This window comes from Oenanthe melanoleuca, chromosome 2 (assembly GCF_029582105.1).
Source record: "Oenanthe melanoleuca isolate GR-GAL-2019-014 chromosome 2, OMel1.0, whole genome shotgun sequence".
Taxonomy (NCBI): domain Eukaryota; kingdom Metazoa; phylum Chordata; class Aves; order Passeriformes; family Muscicapidae; genus Oenanthe; species Oenanthe melanoleuca.
Window position 1 is genome coordinate 1,415,020 of NC_079335.1, and position 20,105 is coordinate 1,435,124.

General features: G+C 49.1%; 1 protein-coding gene across 1 annotated transcript in view; it reads left to right on the forward strand.

Moving 5' to 3' along the window:
• The first annotated feature begins 7,963 nt into the window (after positions 1 to 7,963).
• Positions 7,964 to 20,105, forward strand: part of ZC3H3 (zinc finger CCCH-type containing 3) — a 128,459-nt gene continuing 116,317 nt past the window's right edge. Inside the window, exons 1-3 of the mRNA XM_056484512.1 lie at positions 7,964 to 8,083; positions 9,939 to 11,244; positions 12,852 to 13,045. Coding sequence (XP_056340487.1) covers positions 8,038 to 8,083; positions 9,939 to 11,244; positions 12,852 to 13,045 — 1,546 coding nt within the window. The 5' untranslated portion in view covers positions 7,964 to 8,037. The remainder of the gene's footprint in view (positions 8,084 to 9,938; positions 11,245 to 12,851; positions 13,046 to 20,105) is intronic.

Below are 20,105 nucleotides of genomic sequence, written 5' to 3' on the forward strand. Positions count from 1 at the left end.
AGTGTGGGCAGGAAAATGGGAATTCTGCCCCTCTGCCTTGCTCAGGTGAGACCCCACCTGCAGAGCTGCCTCCAACTCTGGGGTCCAACAGCACAAGGATGTGGAGCTGCTGTAGCAAATCCAAAGGAGGTCATGGAGATGCTCCAAGGGCTGGAGCCAGGCTGGGAGAGCTGGGAATGTGCAGCCTGGAGAAGAGAAGGATCCAGGGAGAGCTCAGAGCCCCTTCCAGTGCCTAATGGGGCTCCAGGAGAGTTGGAGAAGCACTTGGGACAAGGGGTGGAGGGACAGGACACAGGGAATGGCTTCCCACTGCCAGAGAGCAAGGAGAGATGGGATATTGGGAATGAATTCTTCCCTGGGAGGGTGCTGAGGTGCTGGAATTTCTGGAGTAGCTGTGGCTGCCCTATCCCTGGCAGTGTCCAAGGCCAGCTTGGATGAGGCTTGGAGCAACCTGGGATAGTGGAAGGTGTCCCTGCCCATGGCAGGGGGTTGGCACTGGATGCCCTTCAAAAATCCTTTCCAATCCAAATTGTTTGGTGATTCCGTGACTCCAGTGGGGCTGGATGGCACCACCTGGCAGTGGCTCAGGGAGGATTGGGATATTTAGGAATTTATCCCCATGAGGGTTGGAGTTGAAGAGAAAGATCTCCATCTTTCTACTGGCTGCCTGCAAATCTCCACTTTCCCAAAGAATTTGGGGACATACAAGGTAGAAAGGAGATCGTGAACGGATTTTATTTTCCTTGCTTTATCCATGAATTAACTTCTGTTTCCCCCCCCTCCTCTGGAGCAGAATAAGCTTTTGTTCAGGGCAATAAGCTGCAGAGATAGTGGCTGCTTGTGTTTATGTTTTCCATTTCCAGGCAAATCCCATTTCAGAACCCCCTGAACGCCAGGCTGGGAACTGAACATCCCGACCAGAGCGAGCTGCGGTGGATGGAGGATCAGAATAGAAGATTGTTTTTTCACAGGAGACTGAGCAGCCAGGGTTTGGCTTCTGATGTCCATCCAAAACACGTGGGTGGAGAAGGAATGCTCTGTTTTCAGTCAGCAGTGGAATCACTGGTTTAATTTTAGCCTTTCTGGAGCAAAGCTTGAAGGAAGGAGTTCACAGAGCAAAGCACTCTATGGAGGAAGGGGCAGAGGAGCTTGAGTCTCCATGTGGGCCCCAGGAATAGTGGTGTGCCCCCAAATTGGTGCTGCTGAGCACCCAAAATTCATGGTTCTTCTAAAAAACCTGGATGTGGCTCATCTGTGCAGGTCTGGGGAAGCACTGGGACATCATGGAGCTGTTGGGAGGATGAGGAGAAGCCATGGATCAAAAGGTGCTCCACCAATACACAGGGAACTTCAGTGGGTGAAATGGCAGGAAAAATTGGTCCCAGGAGGAATCAAGCAAGTTGAATTCCCTCTGTGACTTTTGGATGTGCATCAAGCTCTGTTTTGCTGAGTGGTGCCGCCCACAGAACTCCAGAGATCCAGCTGGGAGAGGAACCAGGTCCAAGAAAACCCCAGGAAGGTCTCAAAAATTCACCTCCTTCTTCCTGAACATCCTTCCCTCTCATCCAGGGCTTGCAAAGGAGCATCTGATGCTGCTTTTCCCTCAGCTTTTCCATCAAAAGCCATGGCTCAGATTGTCAGGAACAATTTGTTTTCCCTCTCTTTGGTGCTTCTGTGAAATTTCCTGAAACCAAAAGGATTTGCAAATGTTTGTTGTAAGAAACACCAGAGAGGCAGGTCCTGCAAGGTGAGAATTTTGCAATGGCAGCTGGTGGTGCAACTGCATTAAATTAGGACAAAACCAGGTCCCTGGATGGCCACATGATCCTGGAAGAGCTGTGCTGGACAATGCTGAACATCCAAACCATATTCCCAATCCAAATATTTACAATTGGCAGTGTATGGAATTCTTTCTCAACCTTTCCAAGCAGGGAAAAGTCCAAGGCCCAGGTGGTTAGAGAGCAAAGTCCTCTCCCCTTCACAGCTGAAGTTGGATAAATACAGATGTTTTCACATGAACAAATATTTTTGGGAATTCTGCCACGGTTTCCTAGTGGATTGGAATGGAATTGGCAAGGGAAAAGCCGTGTTTCCATTGCTAGGATATGGTGGAGTCATATCAGAATCATGGAATGGTTTGTGTTGGAAGGGACCCTCAAATTCATCCTGTTCCTCCCCCTGCCATGGGCAGGGACACCTTCCACTATCCCAGGCTGCTTCAGGCCCTGTCCAACATGGCCTTGGACACTTCCAGGGATGGGGCATCCACAGCTTCTCTGGGAATTCCATCCCAGCCCCTTATCACCCTTATAGTGAGGAATTTTTCCCAAATTCCATCTCTCCCTGCCTTCTGGCAGTGGGAAGCCATTCCCTGTGTCCTGTCCCTCTATCCATTGTACTAAATCCAGCTCTCCTGAAACCCCCTGAGGCACTGGAAGGGGCTCTGGATCCTTCTCTTCTCCAGGTGGACATTCCCAGCTCTCCCAGCCTGGCTCCAGAGCAGAGGGGCTCCAGCCCTTGGAACATCTCCATGGCCTCCTCTGGATTTGCTCCAGCAGCTCCACATCCTCCTGATGCTGGGGACTCCAGAGCTGGGTGCTGTGAGTCCCTGAGGTCACCTCTTTGCTCAGTAAAGGAAATGCATTTTGCCATGGGATGTCACAGCCCACACAGTCCCAATCCCACAGAGCAGAGGATTTAGGACATTTTCAGTTTAATTGATTCTGAGCTGAGGTTTTTGATCCATGGTTGGTCCTTTTGCAGCCATGGTATTGCCAAATGAACCATCCTGAATTCAGTGGGTGAACACAGAGGAGAAAGAAGAGGATTTGTTCTCTGTGCTCACTTGAAATACCTTGGAAAACAATCCTGATTGGGAATGACAATGACATGGAAGCACAGAGATCATCCCTCTGGTTTCTCCCTTTCCCAGACACGTGGATTCAGCTCTGTGTGCAGCTCCTGCCCTGGCAGCAACACCAGAGGCAAGAAACATCCCCAAAAACCAGACACCACAACAAAACCCCAGCACCCACTCAATAAATGACAGCAGCTTTTCCTTTAGGATCCTGCAGCCATTTCTTCCTTGTTCCAGACATTTTCCTCTCTGTTTTTCCATCTAACCCAGGAGAAATCTCCTTCCCTTGAGCCCCACTCCGGAGTCTTGCTGTTATCAGCAAAAAAATGTGAGTTGAGAGTTTGTTTGCCCTTGGGAAGCACTTTCTTTTTTTTTTCCTCCCATTTGAGTTAAAATAGAAAAAACTTTCTGGAGAAGAAGCAAATTTCTTCAGTGGTAAATAATTGCTGGATTCCTCTTGGAGCTGGTGTTGTGTCCATGGATTTCTACAGGAATGGGAAGAAGGGTTTCTTTTAGTAGCACCTGGAGTGACAGGATGAGGGTTGATGGATTTAAATAGAAAAGGGGAGAGGTTTAGAGTGGAGATAAAAAGAAATTGTTCACTATGAGGATGGTGAGATGCTGGATTGGGCTGCTCAGGGAAGTTGTGGATGCCCCATTTCTGGAAATGTTGAGAAGAAGATGGAGGAGAAGGAGAAGGAGAAGGAGAAGGAGAAGGAGAAGGAGAAGGAGAAGGAGAAGGAGAAGGAGAAGGAGAAGGAGAAGGAAAAGGAAAAGGAAAAGGAAAAGGAAAAGGAAAAGGAAAAGGAAAAGGAAAAGGAAAAAGTTCTGCAGCCAGATCACATCCCACGAGTCCATGCCATGGATGGTGCTGGCACAACAGGGTCACTCACCTCCAGACTCTTTCCTTCCCAATCCTTCAGGAAAAGGATGCAGGGAGCAACCACTGACCTTGGGACTATTCAGGTTTTAAACCTTCACTCTCTTGATTTTCCACTTCCTCCTGTATTCTCTCCCTCTTTTTTTACACTTTAATTAAGGCATCTCCCTGAAATCTCGACACAGCGATCCAACTGAGACTCATAAGTGCAGGAGGATGTTCCAGAGAAGCTGTGGCTGCCCCATCCCTGGAATTGTTCCAGACCAGTTTGGATGGGGCTTGGTGCAACCTGGGATAGTGGAAAGTGTCCCTGCCCAGGTGGGGGGTGGAATTTCATGACTCTGAAGGTCCCTTCCAATCCAAACCATTCCATGTTTCCATGATGTTCCACACGTGCTGTTCCTGCAAATGGATCCCTGGCAGTACTGGGTGTTTCAGGATCCAGGGATCCTCTGACACACTTGTCACTGATCTGCACTGGGATAATGTTTTAGGACATTGAAAGGATTTATTTTTGGGCTGAACAAACAAGACAATTTAATTTAATTCCTCTTCCATGTGTTTCCTTCCCTGGGATGTTTACTTACACCCAAAACCCTGCACTTGCTTTTTTTTTTTTTTTTTCTTTCTTCTCTCCCCTCTTTTTAAAATAACTAAATTAGACTTCCAAAGTGTCATAGAAACTTAGTGCTGTGAATTAAATGTGCCATGAATTCTTTGTGGATATGTTGTTTGTGACAGGAATGGGCTGGAAAGCCAGGGAAAAAAAAAAAAAAGGTTTGTTTTAATATTTTAACATCCTTATCTCTCCTTTGCCCTTTGCACAAATCCCAGGGGAGATTCCTGCCAGCTGCTTGTCCCGAGGCAGGATGCTCCTCTCTATTCCCTGGAGAAGATCCAGTTCATGCTTAAAATGCTGCTTCTCCTCCTTTGGATATCCCCATCCCAAAGCTCTCTCAATGGAAAACATGCCAAAATGACCCCAAGTGATCCAAGATCCTCCAAACTTTGCATTTTTTTCCATACAAAATTTGGTGTAAATTGGTAAAACAGCTTTGAGTTTGCCTTTTCCCGAGGTTGGGTTTTGTGGGAGTGGTGGATCCACGGCTTCCCTGGGTTAAAAATGAGCTTTTCCTCCACGTGTGCTGAATTAATTTCAATTCAGAGCAGCTCATTCTGAGCTCATTTATGCAAAGCACTCGACTCCCTGTGCCAGCACAAGGGAGGGAAGAAGCAGCTGGGAGTGGAGGAGGATTTTTTTTGGCACAAGTGCCAATTCCTGTCAGTTAAAAGCCATTATGAAACTCTGGATGGGATTTGAGATTGATTGAAGCTGATCTGAGGCCGCCCAAAGGGAGGAGATCTGTCATTCCTGCCTGCCTGGTTCCTAACCTGTTCCCATGTGTGCAACACTTGGAAAAAAGAGAGGATTTGGGGTGGTTTTTTAGCAGTTTTAGGGTTAGACTCTCTGAATTCTTTGTATTTTGAAGCTTTTTCTCCCAAAATAATTTATCCCACAAGCTAGTTCTTCCCATATTCCACTTTAAAATGCCACAAAGCACCATAAATAATTTACCAAATCTCCCTTTCCAAGCAGGGAAACTGTGGGGTCATCCCAGAGATGTGATTTGATCAGAGCTGGGACAGGCAGAACTCCCCAGCTACATCAGGAAGTGAGATATCCCAAGGGACAGTGTCTGTTTGGAAGGATTAGAGGTTGATAATGGGTTGCTTTTCCAAAGGTTCCATCCTGGTGTCGTGTTGCTCCAGCTCCTTGTCTCAGCTTTTTGTTCCCTGAATAATTTTAGGCTGGAGTTTTATCTCCTTTGCAGACTTGAGGCTCTGCTGTTCTTTGTTTATGGGGTTCATTCCCTCAGGGAAGAACAAAATTATTTGAAAAACAAGATCCTTGAGGATTTTCTTTACTTCCACAAGTACATTTGAAGCTTTGGGACTGGTTTTCCTGTGAAACATTTTAAAAATGACAACTCAAGTGTGGGAAATAAGGAATCACGAGGCTGATGGGTGGAATTAACATTCCCTTGCTGGAGATTTTCCTTTGGATCACCAGGAAAATCTCCCCCTCATGCCTGGCTGTGGGAAAACACTGATGATGGGAGAGGGGATGGGGACAGCTGGACCAGGTTTACCTCGATACAGGAGATGCCTGGAGAGTCCTGGAATGGTTTGTGTTGGAAGAAACCTTCAAGATCATCCCATTCCAATCTTTGCCATAGGCAGGGACATGTTCCATTATCCCTTCCAGGGATGGGGCAGCCACAGCTTCTCTGGGAATTCCATTCCAGCCCCTCATCACCCTCACAAGGAATATTTTTTTCTAATATCCCATCTAAAGTTGTCTTCTGTCAGTTTTAAACCATTCTCTGTGTCCTGTCCCTCCATCCCTTGTCTAAAGTCTCTCTCCAGCTCTCCTGGAACTGCTTTAGGCACTGGAAGGGGCTCTGAGCTCTCCCTGGAGCTTTCTCTTTTCCAGGCTGGACATTCCCAGCTCTCCCAGTTTGGCTCCAAGATTTCCAGTTTCCAAGTAGATAAATTGTGTTTCACATGTCTCAGTAATTGCAGCCTCAGTGAGCCTTGGGAGCTGCAGATGTGGGTAAAGAGGAAGAAATTTGGGATAAAATATCACCCAAACCCCAACCCAATGGAACATGGAACCAATGGACCAAGGCCAGAAGGAAAACCCGGCTCCTCTTTCTGTGCAGAACTGTAAATAATTCCAATATTTTTGGCTCTGTTTGTAGCTCAGGCTCTTTCACACTGTGTGTGGGAGAACCTTTTTTGGGACAACAGTCATAGAAGAAATGCTGCAGCCATCTGATAATTGGAGGTGGGGACAGCTGGACCAACCAGGTAGGGATGGGAACAGAAGTGGGGAACAGCTGGATCAGAATGGGATGGGGACAGGAGAAATGGGGACAGCTGGACCAAGCTGGGATGGGGACAGGAGAAATGGGGACAGGAGAAATGGAGACAGCTGGACCAGGCTGGGATGGGGACAGGAGAAGTGGGGACAGGAGAAATGGGGACAGCTGGGCCAGGCTGGGATGGGGACAGGGGATGGCTGGATGAGGTTGTGGAAGGAACAGAGGCTGAGGACAGAGAAGAGCTGTGCTGGCCCAGTCTGAGAACAGGGGATAGGAACAGCTGGTCCAGACTAAGATGGGAACAGGAGACAATGAGTGTCAGGAAGATCAAGCCACAAACAGCAGAGGTTTATGTCTAAAAAAGAGACAGATTAGTATTTATACTTTATTTGAATAAAGGGAGAGGCCATGGGGCATTCCCCTGGGATGTCTCAAATTTCTGGAGGATGAAACCTCACTTTTATCCTAATTCCTGGCCTTATTTTGAAACAAGGGATTTAAGGGTTAAATAGAATGAAGAGTAGAACATATGGTATCAGTTACTGTGTGCTTATAAGGAAAGGAATGCACGATAAGAGACCCCTGATGTATAGATTTTGCTGAGCTTGCAGAAGGAAAGGGGTCCCTCTTCGTAAAAGTGCAGTCTGCAAAATATCGCGACCAAGAGACTAAAAGCGCATGTATGGAAAGACAAGGTGCAGAGTTCAACTAGTGAGGAGACTTTTACTTCATCATTTTCCGCCCACAGACTCTTTAATTTAAGATTCCTCTTTAATGTATAACCTTCCCTTTTAATTTTTAATTCTTATGGCATTAATGGTTTTCCTTCATTGTTTCTTTTAATATCCAACTTCATTTATCAGCAAACCTACAGTTTGTTTGTAAAGGCAAATACCTTTTTTCCATTCATCAATCAGTGAAATCCCATTGTTGTTTTATCTCTCAGTGCTAGTCTTATCTACACAGCTTGTTGTAAAGACAAATCCATCATTCCTCTCAGGGAGGGATTGGTGACAGTTGGAAGGAACGGGGATTGGCGACAGTTGGACCAGGCTGAGATGGGGACAGGGAACAGAGACTGGTGACAGTTTGATCGGGCTGAGATGGAGACAAGGACTGATGACAGAAGGAACAGCGGCTGGTGACAGTTGGATCAGGCTGAGATAGGAACAAGAGACAGCCGGGCTATTCCAGGCCGGGGACAGAGGCTGGGAACAGCCAGGCCGAGCTGGGTTAGGCCCAATCCCAGGCCCAGCCCGGACTCAGTTTAGGCCGCGCTGTCCCGTCTCCGTTGCCAGGCAACGGTCGCGGACGTCACGTGACCGCACAGGAGCGCTCACGTGGGTCCGTTGGAGGCGGGCGGCGCCGGTTGATGACGTCACGGCGCCGCGGGGCCGTGCGGGAGCGCTGCGGGAATGGAGGAACGGGAGCGGCTGTGCCGGGAGATCCGAGTGCTCCAGGGTGCGGGAATTGTGGGGATCGGGAATGGGAGAGGCTGTGCCGGGAGATCCGAGTGCTCCAGGGTGCGGGAATTGTGGGGATCGGGAATGGGAGCGGCTGTGCCGGGAGATCCGAGTGCTCCAGGGTGCGGGAATCGGGGGGATCGGGAATGGGAGAGGCTGTGCCGGGAGATCCGAGTGCTGCAGGGTGCGGGAATTGTGGGGATCCGGGAATGGGAGAGGCTGTGCCGGGAGATCCGAGTGCTGCAGGGTGCGGGAATTGTGGGGATCGGGAATGGGAGAAGCTGTTCCAGGAGATCCGAGTGCTCCAGGGTGTGAAGGGATCGGCGGGGACACCGAGAGGATCTGGGGAATAGGGGAGGAGGAAAAGTGGTCGGGGTCGGGAAACAGGGAGCGGCTGCTGCGAGGGGAGCTGGGGGGAATGTGAGAGAAGCTGGAGGAGGGATAAGGGGAAATCTGGGCATCTTTGGGGGTGGCACGGTGTTTAAAGGGAATTTTGGGAATTTGTGACAGGACCTGGGGAGTTGTTGGTGGGGGAGGGACAAGCTGTGGAAAGAATGTTGGATTTTAGGGAAGGATTGGGAGGGAGTGTGAGTGGGATGGGGATGCAGAAGATCCCAGAGTGCTGGGAGAAGGAAGGAACAGGGAGAAAAGGACTCAGGAGTTTAGGGAGAAGTGGGAAGTGATCCAGGGAGTACTGAGGAAAGGTGGAAAGGGAAAAGACCCAGGCTGATGGAGCACTGGGGGATTTTGGGGTCTCCACACCAGGGAATTCCCACAGTGTTGTTCTCAGCAGGGTCTGGGACTCTCCTGGCTTTGTGGAGGGGCTTTTCCCTGTCCCACAGCCCTGGGCTGGGAGCACAGAGGTGTATCCATGTGCCCTTCCCAAGCTCTGGAAGGCACTAGAGCTTATTTCAGCACCAAATCCCTCAATTTTTATCCTTCAAGGTAAATTTTCCTCGTTAGTGAGGCCACAACCTCCACTCAGGACTTGGGATTTGCTTCTCCAGGAGCTCCTCCGTGGGGGAGTGATGAGAGGGAGGGAAGAGTCCTTGCTTTTCCATGAGGAATGTGCTGACTCAGCTCTCCCAGCAGCTCCTTGACCTCGGTGGAAATACCAGGCTCCAAATTCCTTTGGGAATCACTCATGGGAGAGGTTTTCTAAACACTGAGGCTGGACAAGGGCAGAAATTCCTGAATTAACAGGGATGTTGGTGGATCAAAGCACCGGGGAGAGGTGGTGGCTTCCAGAGGGAGCACCAGCAAAGCCTTGGAGTGTCCTTGTTGCTGCTTTGAAGGGAAGCAAGGAAGGGAATTTGGGAAGGGTCTGGAGCACCAGGAGCAGCTAAGGGAGCTGGGGGGCTCATCCTGGAGAAAAGGAGGCTCTAAGGGAACCTTCTGGCTCCCTAAAATTCCCTGACAGGAGGGTGAAGTCACGTGAGTTCAGGATCTGCCAGGACACAGGGAATGGCTTCCCACTGCCAGAGAGCAGGGATAGATGGGATATTGGGAAGGAGTTCTTCCCTGTGAGGGTGGTGAGGGGCTGGAATGGAATTCCCAGAGAAGCTGTGTCTGCCCCTGGATCCCTGGAAGTGTCCAAGGCCAAACTGAATGGAGCTTGGAGCACCCTGTGGAATCCAGGGATATGGCAGGGAAGTGGAGCCAGGTGTTCTTGAATGTCCCTTCCAACCCAAACCATTCCTGGATGCTGTGGTTCCATGACTTTTCCTTCCACCCTGGCTCATCCAAAACCTGAGTGATGATGTAATTCCATCACAGGCAAAAGCAGCTCTGTGTTGCTCTCAGATTCCCACGGGATCAGGGAATTAATTAATGCTCTGTCTTCTCTTCCACAGGTCTCATCAACAGCCACAGGAACATGCACGGGAATGTCCCACGCCCGGCGCCATCGGCTCCTCCGAGGTGGAACAACCCCCACCAGCCTGGCTACACCAGGAGAGGAGCCTTTTCCACCAGGTACCCCCAGCAGGCTCCCAGGAATTTCCACCCACGCCAGACTCACTCCTGGAGGAAAAAATACTCCCTGGACAACCGGCTGCCAGGATCGGGGTTTGACGTTGGAAGTGCTTCCAGCACTTCCTCCCAGGGTTTTGGGAGCTTTGGGGACAGCCAGACTCCTGAGCCACCAGAATCCTCCCCAGAGAGACACGTGGACTTCACCACAGATGGGAACATTGTTGTGGATATCCAGGTGCCACAAAGGGCTGGCCAGGAAAATGTGGGTCCTTATGGCGATTTTTCCAGGCGGGAAGCAGTGGTGGCTCCTTCAGCGGATGGGAATATCCAGAAATCTCTTCTCCAGAAGGAAGAGAGACCTTCCCTATCCATTTCCTTCAGTTCCACCTCGAGGACTGTGTGCCTGCCTGGAAATGGAGCTGGGAGCTCCTTTTCTGCCTCTGGCAGCAGCAGTGAAAGTGCCGTGGCGCTGAAGTCAGAGCCACAAAATCCTTTGGAATTGCCAGGTCAGGAGCCAGGCCAGCACCTGGCACGGATCAAGGCAGAGCCACCCTCTCCAGGGCATCCAAGTGGTGAGGAAGTCCAGGATGTTTCCCTACATCTCAAACTCTTTGGGAATGCTGAGATGCTCTCTCGACCTGCTCAGGCTGAGGTGACTCCAGTGAAGAGCAGATTTCCCGTAATTCCCAAAGCTCCTGCTCTCCAAAAAACTGCCTCAGCACCCACCTCCAGCAAATCTCAGAAATTCAGGAAAAACAACTACACCTGGGTGGCAAACCCTGGGAAAAGCTCTCGGATTGTGAAGAGGTGGGCGAGCCCTCGAGCCGAAAATTCCAAGAAGGGAATTGCGGGAACGGACAAAGGTGCTAAAATCTCCCCCAAAGCGGATTTGGGAGCGAAGATAAAGAAGTTGGGATTGCAATCCAAGCTGGGGGTTTCTCCCAGTAAATATAAGTGGAAAGCCACCAGCTTGCAGACTTTGCCTTCCACTTCCAAGTCAGCATTCCAGTGGAGATCAGAGGACCAGAAGCCTCCAGCCCCAAATATCCCTCGAACCACCTCTGTCCCGGCTCCCAGCGCAGCGTCTGTGGTTCCCAGTGGGATGAAATCCTTTGGAGAGCCTGCCCTGTCCAGTTACAAAGTGAAGAGTAGGACAAAAATCATCAAGAGGAAAGGGAATGTGGGGTAAGATGTTGGTTTGGATTTTGTCTCTGTGGATTTCATGTCAAGTTGTGGCTGTGGGAGGAATTCCGCTGAGGGTTGTTGGGTGCTGGAGGATTTATGGAATTGTGGAATGGTTTGGGTTGGAAGACCTTAAAAATCATGGAATTCCACAGCCCTGCCATGGGCAGGGACACCTTCCACTATCCCAGATTGCTCCAAGCCCCATCCAACCTTGCCTTGGACACATCCAGGGATGGGGCAGCCACAGCTTTCCTGGGAATTTTATTCCAGGGCCTCACCACTCTCCCAGGGAAGAATTCCTTCCAATATCCCATCTAATTCTGCCCTCTGGCAGTGGGAAGCCATTCCCTGTGTCCTGGCACTTCATCCTTTTTCTAACTCCCTCTCCAGCTCTCCTGGAGCCCCATTAGGCACTGGAAGGGGCTCTGAGCTCTCCCTGGATGCTTCTCTTCTCCAGGCTGGACATTCCCAGCTCTCCCAGCCTGGCTCCAAAGCAGAGGGGCTCCAGCCCTTGGAGCATCTCCATGGCCTCCTCTGGATTTGCTCCAGCAGTTCCACATCCTCCTGATGTTGGGTGATCCAGAGCTGGATCCTGTGAATCCCTGTGGTCACCTCCTCATTTCCTCACTCAGCAAAGGAAGCTGCATTTTCCTTGATTTAATTTCAAATTGTTGTAATTGTGGTGTTGCTTCCTGGAGCTGTTTCCTAGATCCCTTCAGTGCTTCCCAGCAGGTTTCCATCCTTGCCTTTGCCTGGAAAGCTATCAGTGGGTGGATGGTGCTGGGAAAATGACCTTGGAGCAGCCTGGAGAAGCTGGGAATGTTTGGGTTTTTTTGGCAGTTCAGGGAGACCTCCCAGACCTTGGTAAATTCCAGCAGAATAGGGAAGGATTCATTCCCCTGTACTGGGCACTGCTGAGGCTCCTCAAATCCTGGGGGGAGGATATTGAGGATCTGGAGCATGTCCAGGGTTGGGGATGGAGCTGGGGAAGGTCTGGAGCAGCTGAGGGAGCTGGGAGAGCTCAGGCTGCAGAAAAGGAGGCTCAGGGGGAACCTTCTGGCTCCCTGAATTCCCTGACAGGAGGGGCAGCCTGGAGGCATCAGGGTCTCCCAGGGGACAAGGGGCAGGAAATGAGGAAACAGCCTCAAACTGCTCCTGGGGAGGTTTAGTTAGGATATTGGGGAAATTCCTTCCCCTAAAGGGTGGTCAGGCATTGGGAATCCCCATCCTTGGAGGGATTTAAGATCCCTGTGGACGTGGAACTTGGGGACATGGTCCTTAGCAGTGCTGGGAAATGTTTGGGCTTGGCGATCTCAGAGATCTTTTCCAAGCTAAACAATTCCATGATTCCATGATTCAATCCCTAACATCTGTTGAGCAGAAGGCAATGAGTAAGTTTGGCTGTCAAACACCTCATTCTCCATCTGTTCCTTGCCAGGAATTCCTCACATTTGCCCGTTTCCTTGGAATTTTCAGTTGCAGAGCGTCTCCTCCCCTTCAGCCAGAGGAGAATCCTGGTGGGATTTGACTCCTCTTGGAGCCTTGGGGAAAGAGCATTTTGGTCACTTCCCTGCTCCCTGCTAACTGTGTGACATTCCCTTTCCCAGTTCCCCCACGGATAAGAAGAACATCTCTCCCACCACAGCTCTGAAGAGTCGCTTCCACCTCCGGAGGAGAAATTCCACGCGGGGAAAACCTTCGGTGCCGGCGAAGCGCTCCTCGCCCCGGGGGCTGGTGCAGGTTTCCAAGCACCGGCTCTGCCGGATGCCGGCCACCAGGACACAGCTGGCCACCAAGGAAGGTAGGAACAGGCATTCCCAGGGCTCCTTAACTCCCTGGAGTGATGGGAATGTGTTGCTGAATCCTCCTGGAGGTGTTGTTGGTCATGGAGTGAACACTGAGGAGTTTGTCTCCATGTTCATGTTGTCCTTTGGAATCGCCACACAAAAACTGTTTCCTGCTTTTCCTGGGGTTTCCCTGGATTTTCAGGAAGGAAGAGGTTGGTTGGCAGAGGCAGGAGTGCACAATCTCTCACCTGTATCCCAGTGCTGTGTCCAGTTTTGGATCTAATTTGCTTAAAACACCATTAATTAGTGGAATGCTGAATCCATGCATCCATGTCCTGCTTCCTTGGAGCTTAGAGTGGCACCTCCATGTGTCTGGAATGTTGTTGGGATGTTGGTGGCTCCAAGTCTGGTTCTTCTGCTCCCTAGGGATATTTTTATGGATAAAAGGCTTCCCCCACCTGGGATTCAGTTGTTTCAGATGGATATGAGGTACATTTTCCCTGTGGCCCTGTGAAATTCCCTGTGGGAATTGCTGGAGCTAAGAGATGGGTTTGGATCAGACATAGCTGTGATTTGTCTCCAGTTATATTTTGGGATTATTTGGTGTTCAGACAGCTCCACTGAGATGTTGTTGAGTTTTCCTGGATGAGGGATTTTGGACAAGGGGCTGGAGTGCCAGGACAAGGGGAAATGGCTTCCCACTGCCAGATGGGAAATTGTGGAAGAATTCTTCCCTGGGAGGGTGGTGAGGTGCTGGAATAGAATTTCCAGAGAAGCTGTGGCTGATCCCTGAATCCCTGGAAGTGGCCAGGTGGGATGGGGCTTGGAGCAAACTGGGATAATGGGAGGTGTCTCTGCCCATGGTAGGGGTGTGGAATTTGAGTTCTTCCAACCCAAATCATTCCATGATTTCATGAAAAGAGAGAAAGCTCTGGAGACTCGGAGCAATTTGGGATTGCTACAGCATTTTTACCTCTGAGGGAATTGAGGCAGTGATGGTTCCAGGGATATCAGTTTGTTTGGAATCTCAGTTCCTTGGATGAAGGCAATAATCCCATACTGAAATCTTGATTTTAACTAGATAGGAATGGGAAAATAAAGCAGGCTTTGGGAAGTTGGCAAATAAGGTTGGAGAATGGAAGGAAAAAAAGGGAATAGGTCTGGAAGTGACCTTGTGAGAGCAGGGAGTTCATTCCCCCCTCCAAAAGTGGATCCAATAATCTAGCTTTTCCTGGCATATGCTTTTCTGTGTGGCACCTTCTCCTTTGCAGAGAAATTCAAGAAGAGTCCAGATTGCCTTGAAATTCCCTCAGTGAATTTTGGATTTGCTCCCTTTGATTAGAATTGACTTTCTGGATTTGAATCCTTTTGTACTTCAAGATTTTTCTTGGAGAGCTTCAATCCCAGGCAGGGGATTTGCAGCTTCATGTGATGGAATTTTCTTAAACTCTGGGTTTGGAAAGCTGTGGAATTATTGTTCCTCTGTGCTCCAGGACTCCAGTGTTTGTTTTTTTTTCTCACAGGTTTAGCAGGAAAAGATTATTGGATGATGGATTGGGCAGGGACATTCCCAAGTCTGGGAGGTCCTGGATGCTCACAGGGATTGGAATAATTCCCACATTCCCCATGTTCCCTCTAAATGTATAATTATGGATGTGGTGCCAGTGTCTTCTGGTTCCACAGGGAGCTGGGAATAAGTCAAGTTTTGTGGATTCAATTCCTGGCTCCCAGATTATCCAAGAGGTTTTGGGAAGATTATTTTGGTTTCTTCTGGGGCAAAGTGTGGATATTAATCCCAGCAGAATGTTGTGGATATTAATCACCACAACGTGGTGGAATTTCCAGTCTTTTCCATTTCTCCTTGGACAGGTGTGAGGGGAGTAAATGGGGTTACTGGGATACACTGGGAGCAGGAATGGGGCAGGGAGGTGGGATCACACTGCAGGGAAAGACAGAGGGGAGGAATGTTCCCAACTTCCTGCACAGTGACGTGGCTGGAAAAGCTGGATCAGCCCCTTCTGTCCCCATGGATGTGGAGCCTGTGGTGACACAGCCTGGCTGCTTTCCTGTTTGTCCTGTTCCACAGGATTTTGGGATCTGTGACACGTCTCCATGGGTTGTAAAAAGACATTGCTCCTGCTTTTCCCAAGTCCTGGTCTCTCTGCTGACTTTGCAATTCCCTTCTTGGACCCAAATGGATCTGTTTGGTCTCATCAGTAGGGAAGCTCTTCCAGCCATTGCTGAGTGTTGAATTGGGGTTGGTGTTTGCCAATGCTCTGTCCAGAGGCACTTCCCTCTGTGGGAATTGCTTTTATTTAGGGATCAGAGAGCAAATGAAAAGTGGTAGCAATTGGTAGGAATTTCCTTGAGATTATTTGTGCTGTTTCATGAGAGACCCACCTGCAGCTCTTATCAGTTAATTCCAAAATACTTGATTAAGTGAAATATTTAATAACAGCTCAGATATTGGAGTGTGTCCCAAATGGAAGTTTTTCCCAATGGGATGGTGGAGCAGGGAGGAAGTTCCAGGTCAGGCTGCCTCCCTCACCTCTGGGATCCTCAGGGATGTGATGGAAGAGGTCGTGGTTGTTCCTCTTCTTATCCAGGGAAAAGCTGGAGGACCAGCAAGGATCATCAAGGTCTTGGGTGCCACTTGGTTAAAACCATGGAATTGTTTGGGTGGGAAGGGACCTTGGAGATCATGGAATTCCAACCCCCTGGCATGGGCAGGGACACTTGCCACTATTCCAGGATGCTCCAAGCTCCATCCAAGCTGGCCTTGGACACTTCCAGGGATGGGGCAGCCACAGCTTCTCTGGGAATTCCATTTTAGCACTTTCCCAATCTCACAGGGAGGAGGAATTCCTTCCCAATATGCCACCTATCCCTGCTCTCTGGCAGTAGGAAGCCATTCTCTGTGTCCTGGCATTTCAGGTCCTTGTCCCAAGTCCCTCTCCAGCTCTCCTGGAGCCCCTTTAGGCACTGAGCTCTGAGCTCTCCCTGGATCCTTCTTTTCTCCAGGCTGGACATTCCCAGCTCTCCCAGCCAGTCTAAATGCCAAATAAGCTTTTTGTCCATGTCATGTCCCATCACCTTGGGAATCCTTTATCTGCGCTCTCCAAATTGAAGATGGAATATTCCCAAAAGTTCAGGGATGGCATCTTTTTCTCACCAGTTTTGAGGGAACACACCAACTTCTAAGTGAGGTTTGATTGATCCAGGTCCTAAAAGTCCCATGCCAGAGGATACACTTTTCCAACAGCTTTTTCCTATCTTTATCTGGGATTTCTTGCAGGAGTCTTGGGAGTCTTATTCCCAGGTTAATTTTTGATGACAGACAAGTAAGTTCTGGTAGTTGGGAACTTTTCCTCACCATTCCTTGGCTCATCCTGCTTGGTCATCCGAGCTGTCACTTCTTACTCCCAGGACTTTTTCCTTGGAAGAAACTAGGAATAAGTGCTTCAAAGGAAGATTTATTGATTTCTTTTCCTAATTAATTTTAATATCAGAGATGTGGCAAATGTATGGATGAGGAGAATGGGAGTGAAGACTGCGTGGTACATGTGGGAAAATTGGGATTTTTGCAGGAGAATCAGGGGGCTTTTTCCAGGAGAATTGGGGATTTTGGGAAGTGCACACAGCCCTGCAGAGGGCACTCGTGCCTCTCCCATCTCCTCAGTCCACCTTTTTCTGGTTATTGATGGCCTAATTTCTTCTTTATGTGAAAGAAAGCAGATCTGGAGTAATTTGCAGCAATAACCTGCTAATGCCGGGCCAGTATCAAAATTCCCATGTTCATTCCCGGTGGCAGATAAAACACTAATATATAATTATCCTTGCAAATTGGATTGTTTTAAATAACCAAAAGGCTACGGCCGGGGAGAAAACCATCCCATTTCCCTGGAGTTCCTATTGCGGGGTAATTGCTGCGTTCAATCAATTTCCTTGGCATTAGAAATTCCATCACAATCAACATTAAGCTTTATTCATTGTGATGGCAAAGAGCCGGATCATTTCTCCTCTTTTCCTTAACTGGCAAAATTAATCAGGGAAAAGATTTTAAACATTTACCCGTGCGAAAGAGGTCAGCTCTGCCACTATATTGCTCAGCAGATAAGGGGGCTAATAAAAAGAAAATTGAATTACTAATGATCGCCAGGAACAGAGTATATAAAACCTGGCAATCGCCCGGTGCAGGAAAAAAAGGGAATCAATTTTCTCCGGACAAGGTGCGCTCGTTTTTTATTTTGGCTCATATTATCAGCAATTTAATTGGAGAGAGCATAAACAGGAGGAAACAGTTAGGGAATAATGAGGCTGGAGGTGTAAAATCCTGCAGGATAGATGCTGGACACAATTTATTTGGCACAACAGATAATCACTTTAATTGAATCCAAAAGTGCAGCGTTCAGCAGCGCCGGCTCCGCGCCTCGCCCGGGGGGATCATGGAATATTACAAAGAGGCTCCTCCGTGTCTTTTCCACCTCTGTAATGTCCCCTTCCAGGCAGGACTGCTCTGGGATTGCTCCAGCATGGTCACAGCTGGCTGGAAGCAGGAGATGGAGAAAGCAGGAGGGAGATTCTCCAGGGACTTTCCCTTATTTATCTTGTGTTTGTTCCTTAAATAATTCGGTGCTTGCCAGGTTGGATGCTTCTGTGTGAGACCAGTCGTGTCCTGCTTGGGGTGAACTTGGAATCGTGGAATGGTTTGGGTTGGGAGGGACCTCAAGGATCAACTTGTTTGCTCTGTCTGAGTTTAAAGCCTGGCTCCCTTTTCCTGCTGTGACCTCCAGGTCTGGGTATTAAAGGAACTTCTAAGGAGCTGTTGGATTTTTTCCTGGGAGAGGTGGGTGGTGCATTCTGGAATTTAGATCCCAGAATTGTTTGGGTTGGAAGAGACCTTGAAGATCATCCAGTTCCACCCCCACGCCGTGGGCAGGGACACCTTCCATTATCCCAGGTTGCTCCAAGCCCTGTCCAGTGTGGCCTTGGGCACTTCCAGGGATCCAGGGGCATCTGCAGCTTCTCTGGGAATTCTATTCCAGCCCCTCACCACCCTCCCAGGGAAGAATTCCTTTCTAATATCCCACTGAACCTTCTCTCCTTGAACTTAAGTAGATGGGGAATTGTTGCAGTTCCCCATCTGTGGCTGTGCAACTCCATGGTCAGAGGAGGAATAATGTGGGCGACATCCTTGTTGGATCCACTACATCCAACCTGGTTTTGTGTTGCTTCCCTTGAAAATATTCCTTCCCTGCTTATCTTCCCCTTTCTCCTGCACCAGACTGAGATAAACCAGTGGTTTGTGTTATCAGCTTCCTGCTTTTCCTGTGTTGCCACCCCAGTGTTGAAACTGCCAAACAGAAGGAATCCTGTTTGTTTTCCTATCTTCCTAAAGAGAAATCCCACAGGATTCAGAAAACCTGCTTCACTCTGCATCTGCAGAAGCTTCTCCAACTCTTTACTGCCAGAATCACCCTCCAAAACTTCCCTAAACTCGCATTTTTCTCCTCCTCACTCCGCAGGATGTGACATGAAGGGGTTGGGGTGGGCAAGGAGTGTTTGCTTGGAAAAACGCTGGAGGCAAAAGTGGCAGGAGCTGCTTTGCATTACTCAGGCAAGTAAAGGGGGTGTAAATGTTGAGGAGCAAGTTATGGGTGGCATCCAAATGCTCAGCTGCTGATAATTTTATCGACACCGGGTGTTTGGATCCCTCTGGCAGCTCTGAAAATCTCAGCCCTGGATTTTATACCCCCTCTCCTATTTTTTTTCTTGATATTTCCAGTGGGTTGATTCCCAGTGGGACAGCAATTGAGGGAATTTTGGAGGTTTTCTTCCTTGTTTTGTGTTTTATTTTATATTTATTTTATTTTTTTTGGTAGTGTGAGGCTTTGCTGCTCGTTGTGGCGACGCCTCCGATTGCATTACTGCCGAGTTAAGCTCTTGATCCCTTCCCTCAGGGAAGCCCTTGGATCCCACACAGAACTCCTCAAAGTTCATCCCATCTTTTTCTTCTCTCCATCATTTCTCCCATTTCTTCCAGCTAATCCAAACCCTTCCAAGGTCGCCACTCTTTTGTCCCACCTCGGTTTGACCTTGCCTGGAAATCATTCCATTGCCAGCTCTCTCTTCCCTCTGCCTTGTCCTTGGGAGGCAGGGGTGGAGCATGGCTGGTGAGGTGGCTCCTCACTCCTTCAGGAATTGGGAAAAGTTCACATTCTTGGCTCTCTGCCGGCCCCGGTTACGTCAGCGGTCGTAAGTAACGGTTTTGGGTTTCCGCCTTGACTTGGCATTTCCAGGTGACTCGTCCCGAGCTGCAAGAGGAGCTGCAGGCCTGGGGCCAGGATTGGGAATTCTCTTTGCAGGGCTCTCTTTTTAAAAATAACAACCTGCTGGGAGCAAGGGGATGGGCCTTGCTCAAGGAAATGTTGGATTTGGGATCGGGGAAGTTGGCGACTGTGACAGAGGGAACATCTGGAGAGAAATGGGGATCCTGAAGGTGACAGTTCCTGTGTGCATCTTTCCCTGCAGAGTTTGACCTGCACATTCAATTTGTTGTGAAAGCCACATCCCTGGAAATATTCCAGGCCAGGCTGGATGGGACTGGGAGCAGCCTGGTCCACTGGAATCTGTCCCATTTCAGGGGGGTCGAAGGAGATGACCTTGAAGGTCCCTTCCCAACCAAACCATTCCGTGTTTTAATGAAAGTCACCTCTCAATCCCTTTTTTTAGGTAGTTTTACCTCATTGTTTTTACTTCAGTCGCTATTTTAGAGCCTGTCCTGTGCAGCTCCAGCTCTTTTGGATTGGGAAATTCCATTGGTAGCCAGCAGCTCTTTGGGGAATGGTCTATTTATACACTAATAGCAAAAATACTTGGCTTTGGGGATGGATGAGATCCTTCCATTGGCTCTGACCCTTGATATTTCCAAGTCTGTGGGGGGCTTTGTTTGAGACTCCAAACCTTTCAGGGATGGCATGGTGTAGAACTAAAATAGACAGGGAAAAATAACAGAGGGGAAAAGAAAATGGGAAACAGAGCAGGAGGTGCTGAACTCCTCATTTGGCCTCCTGG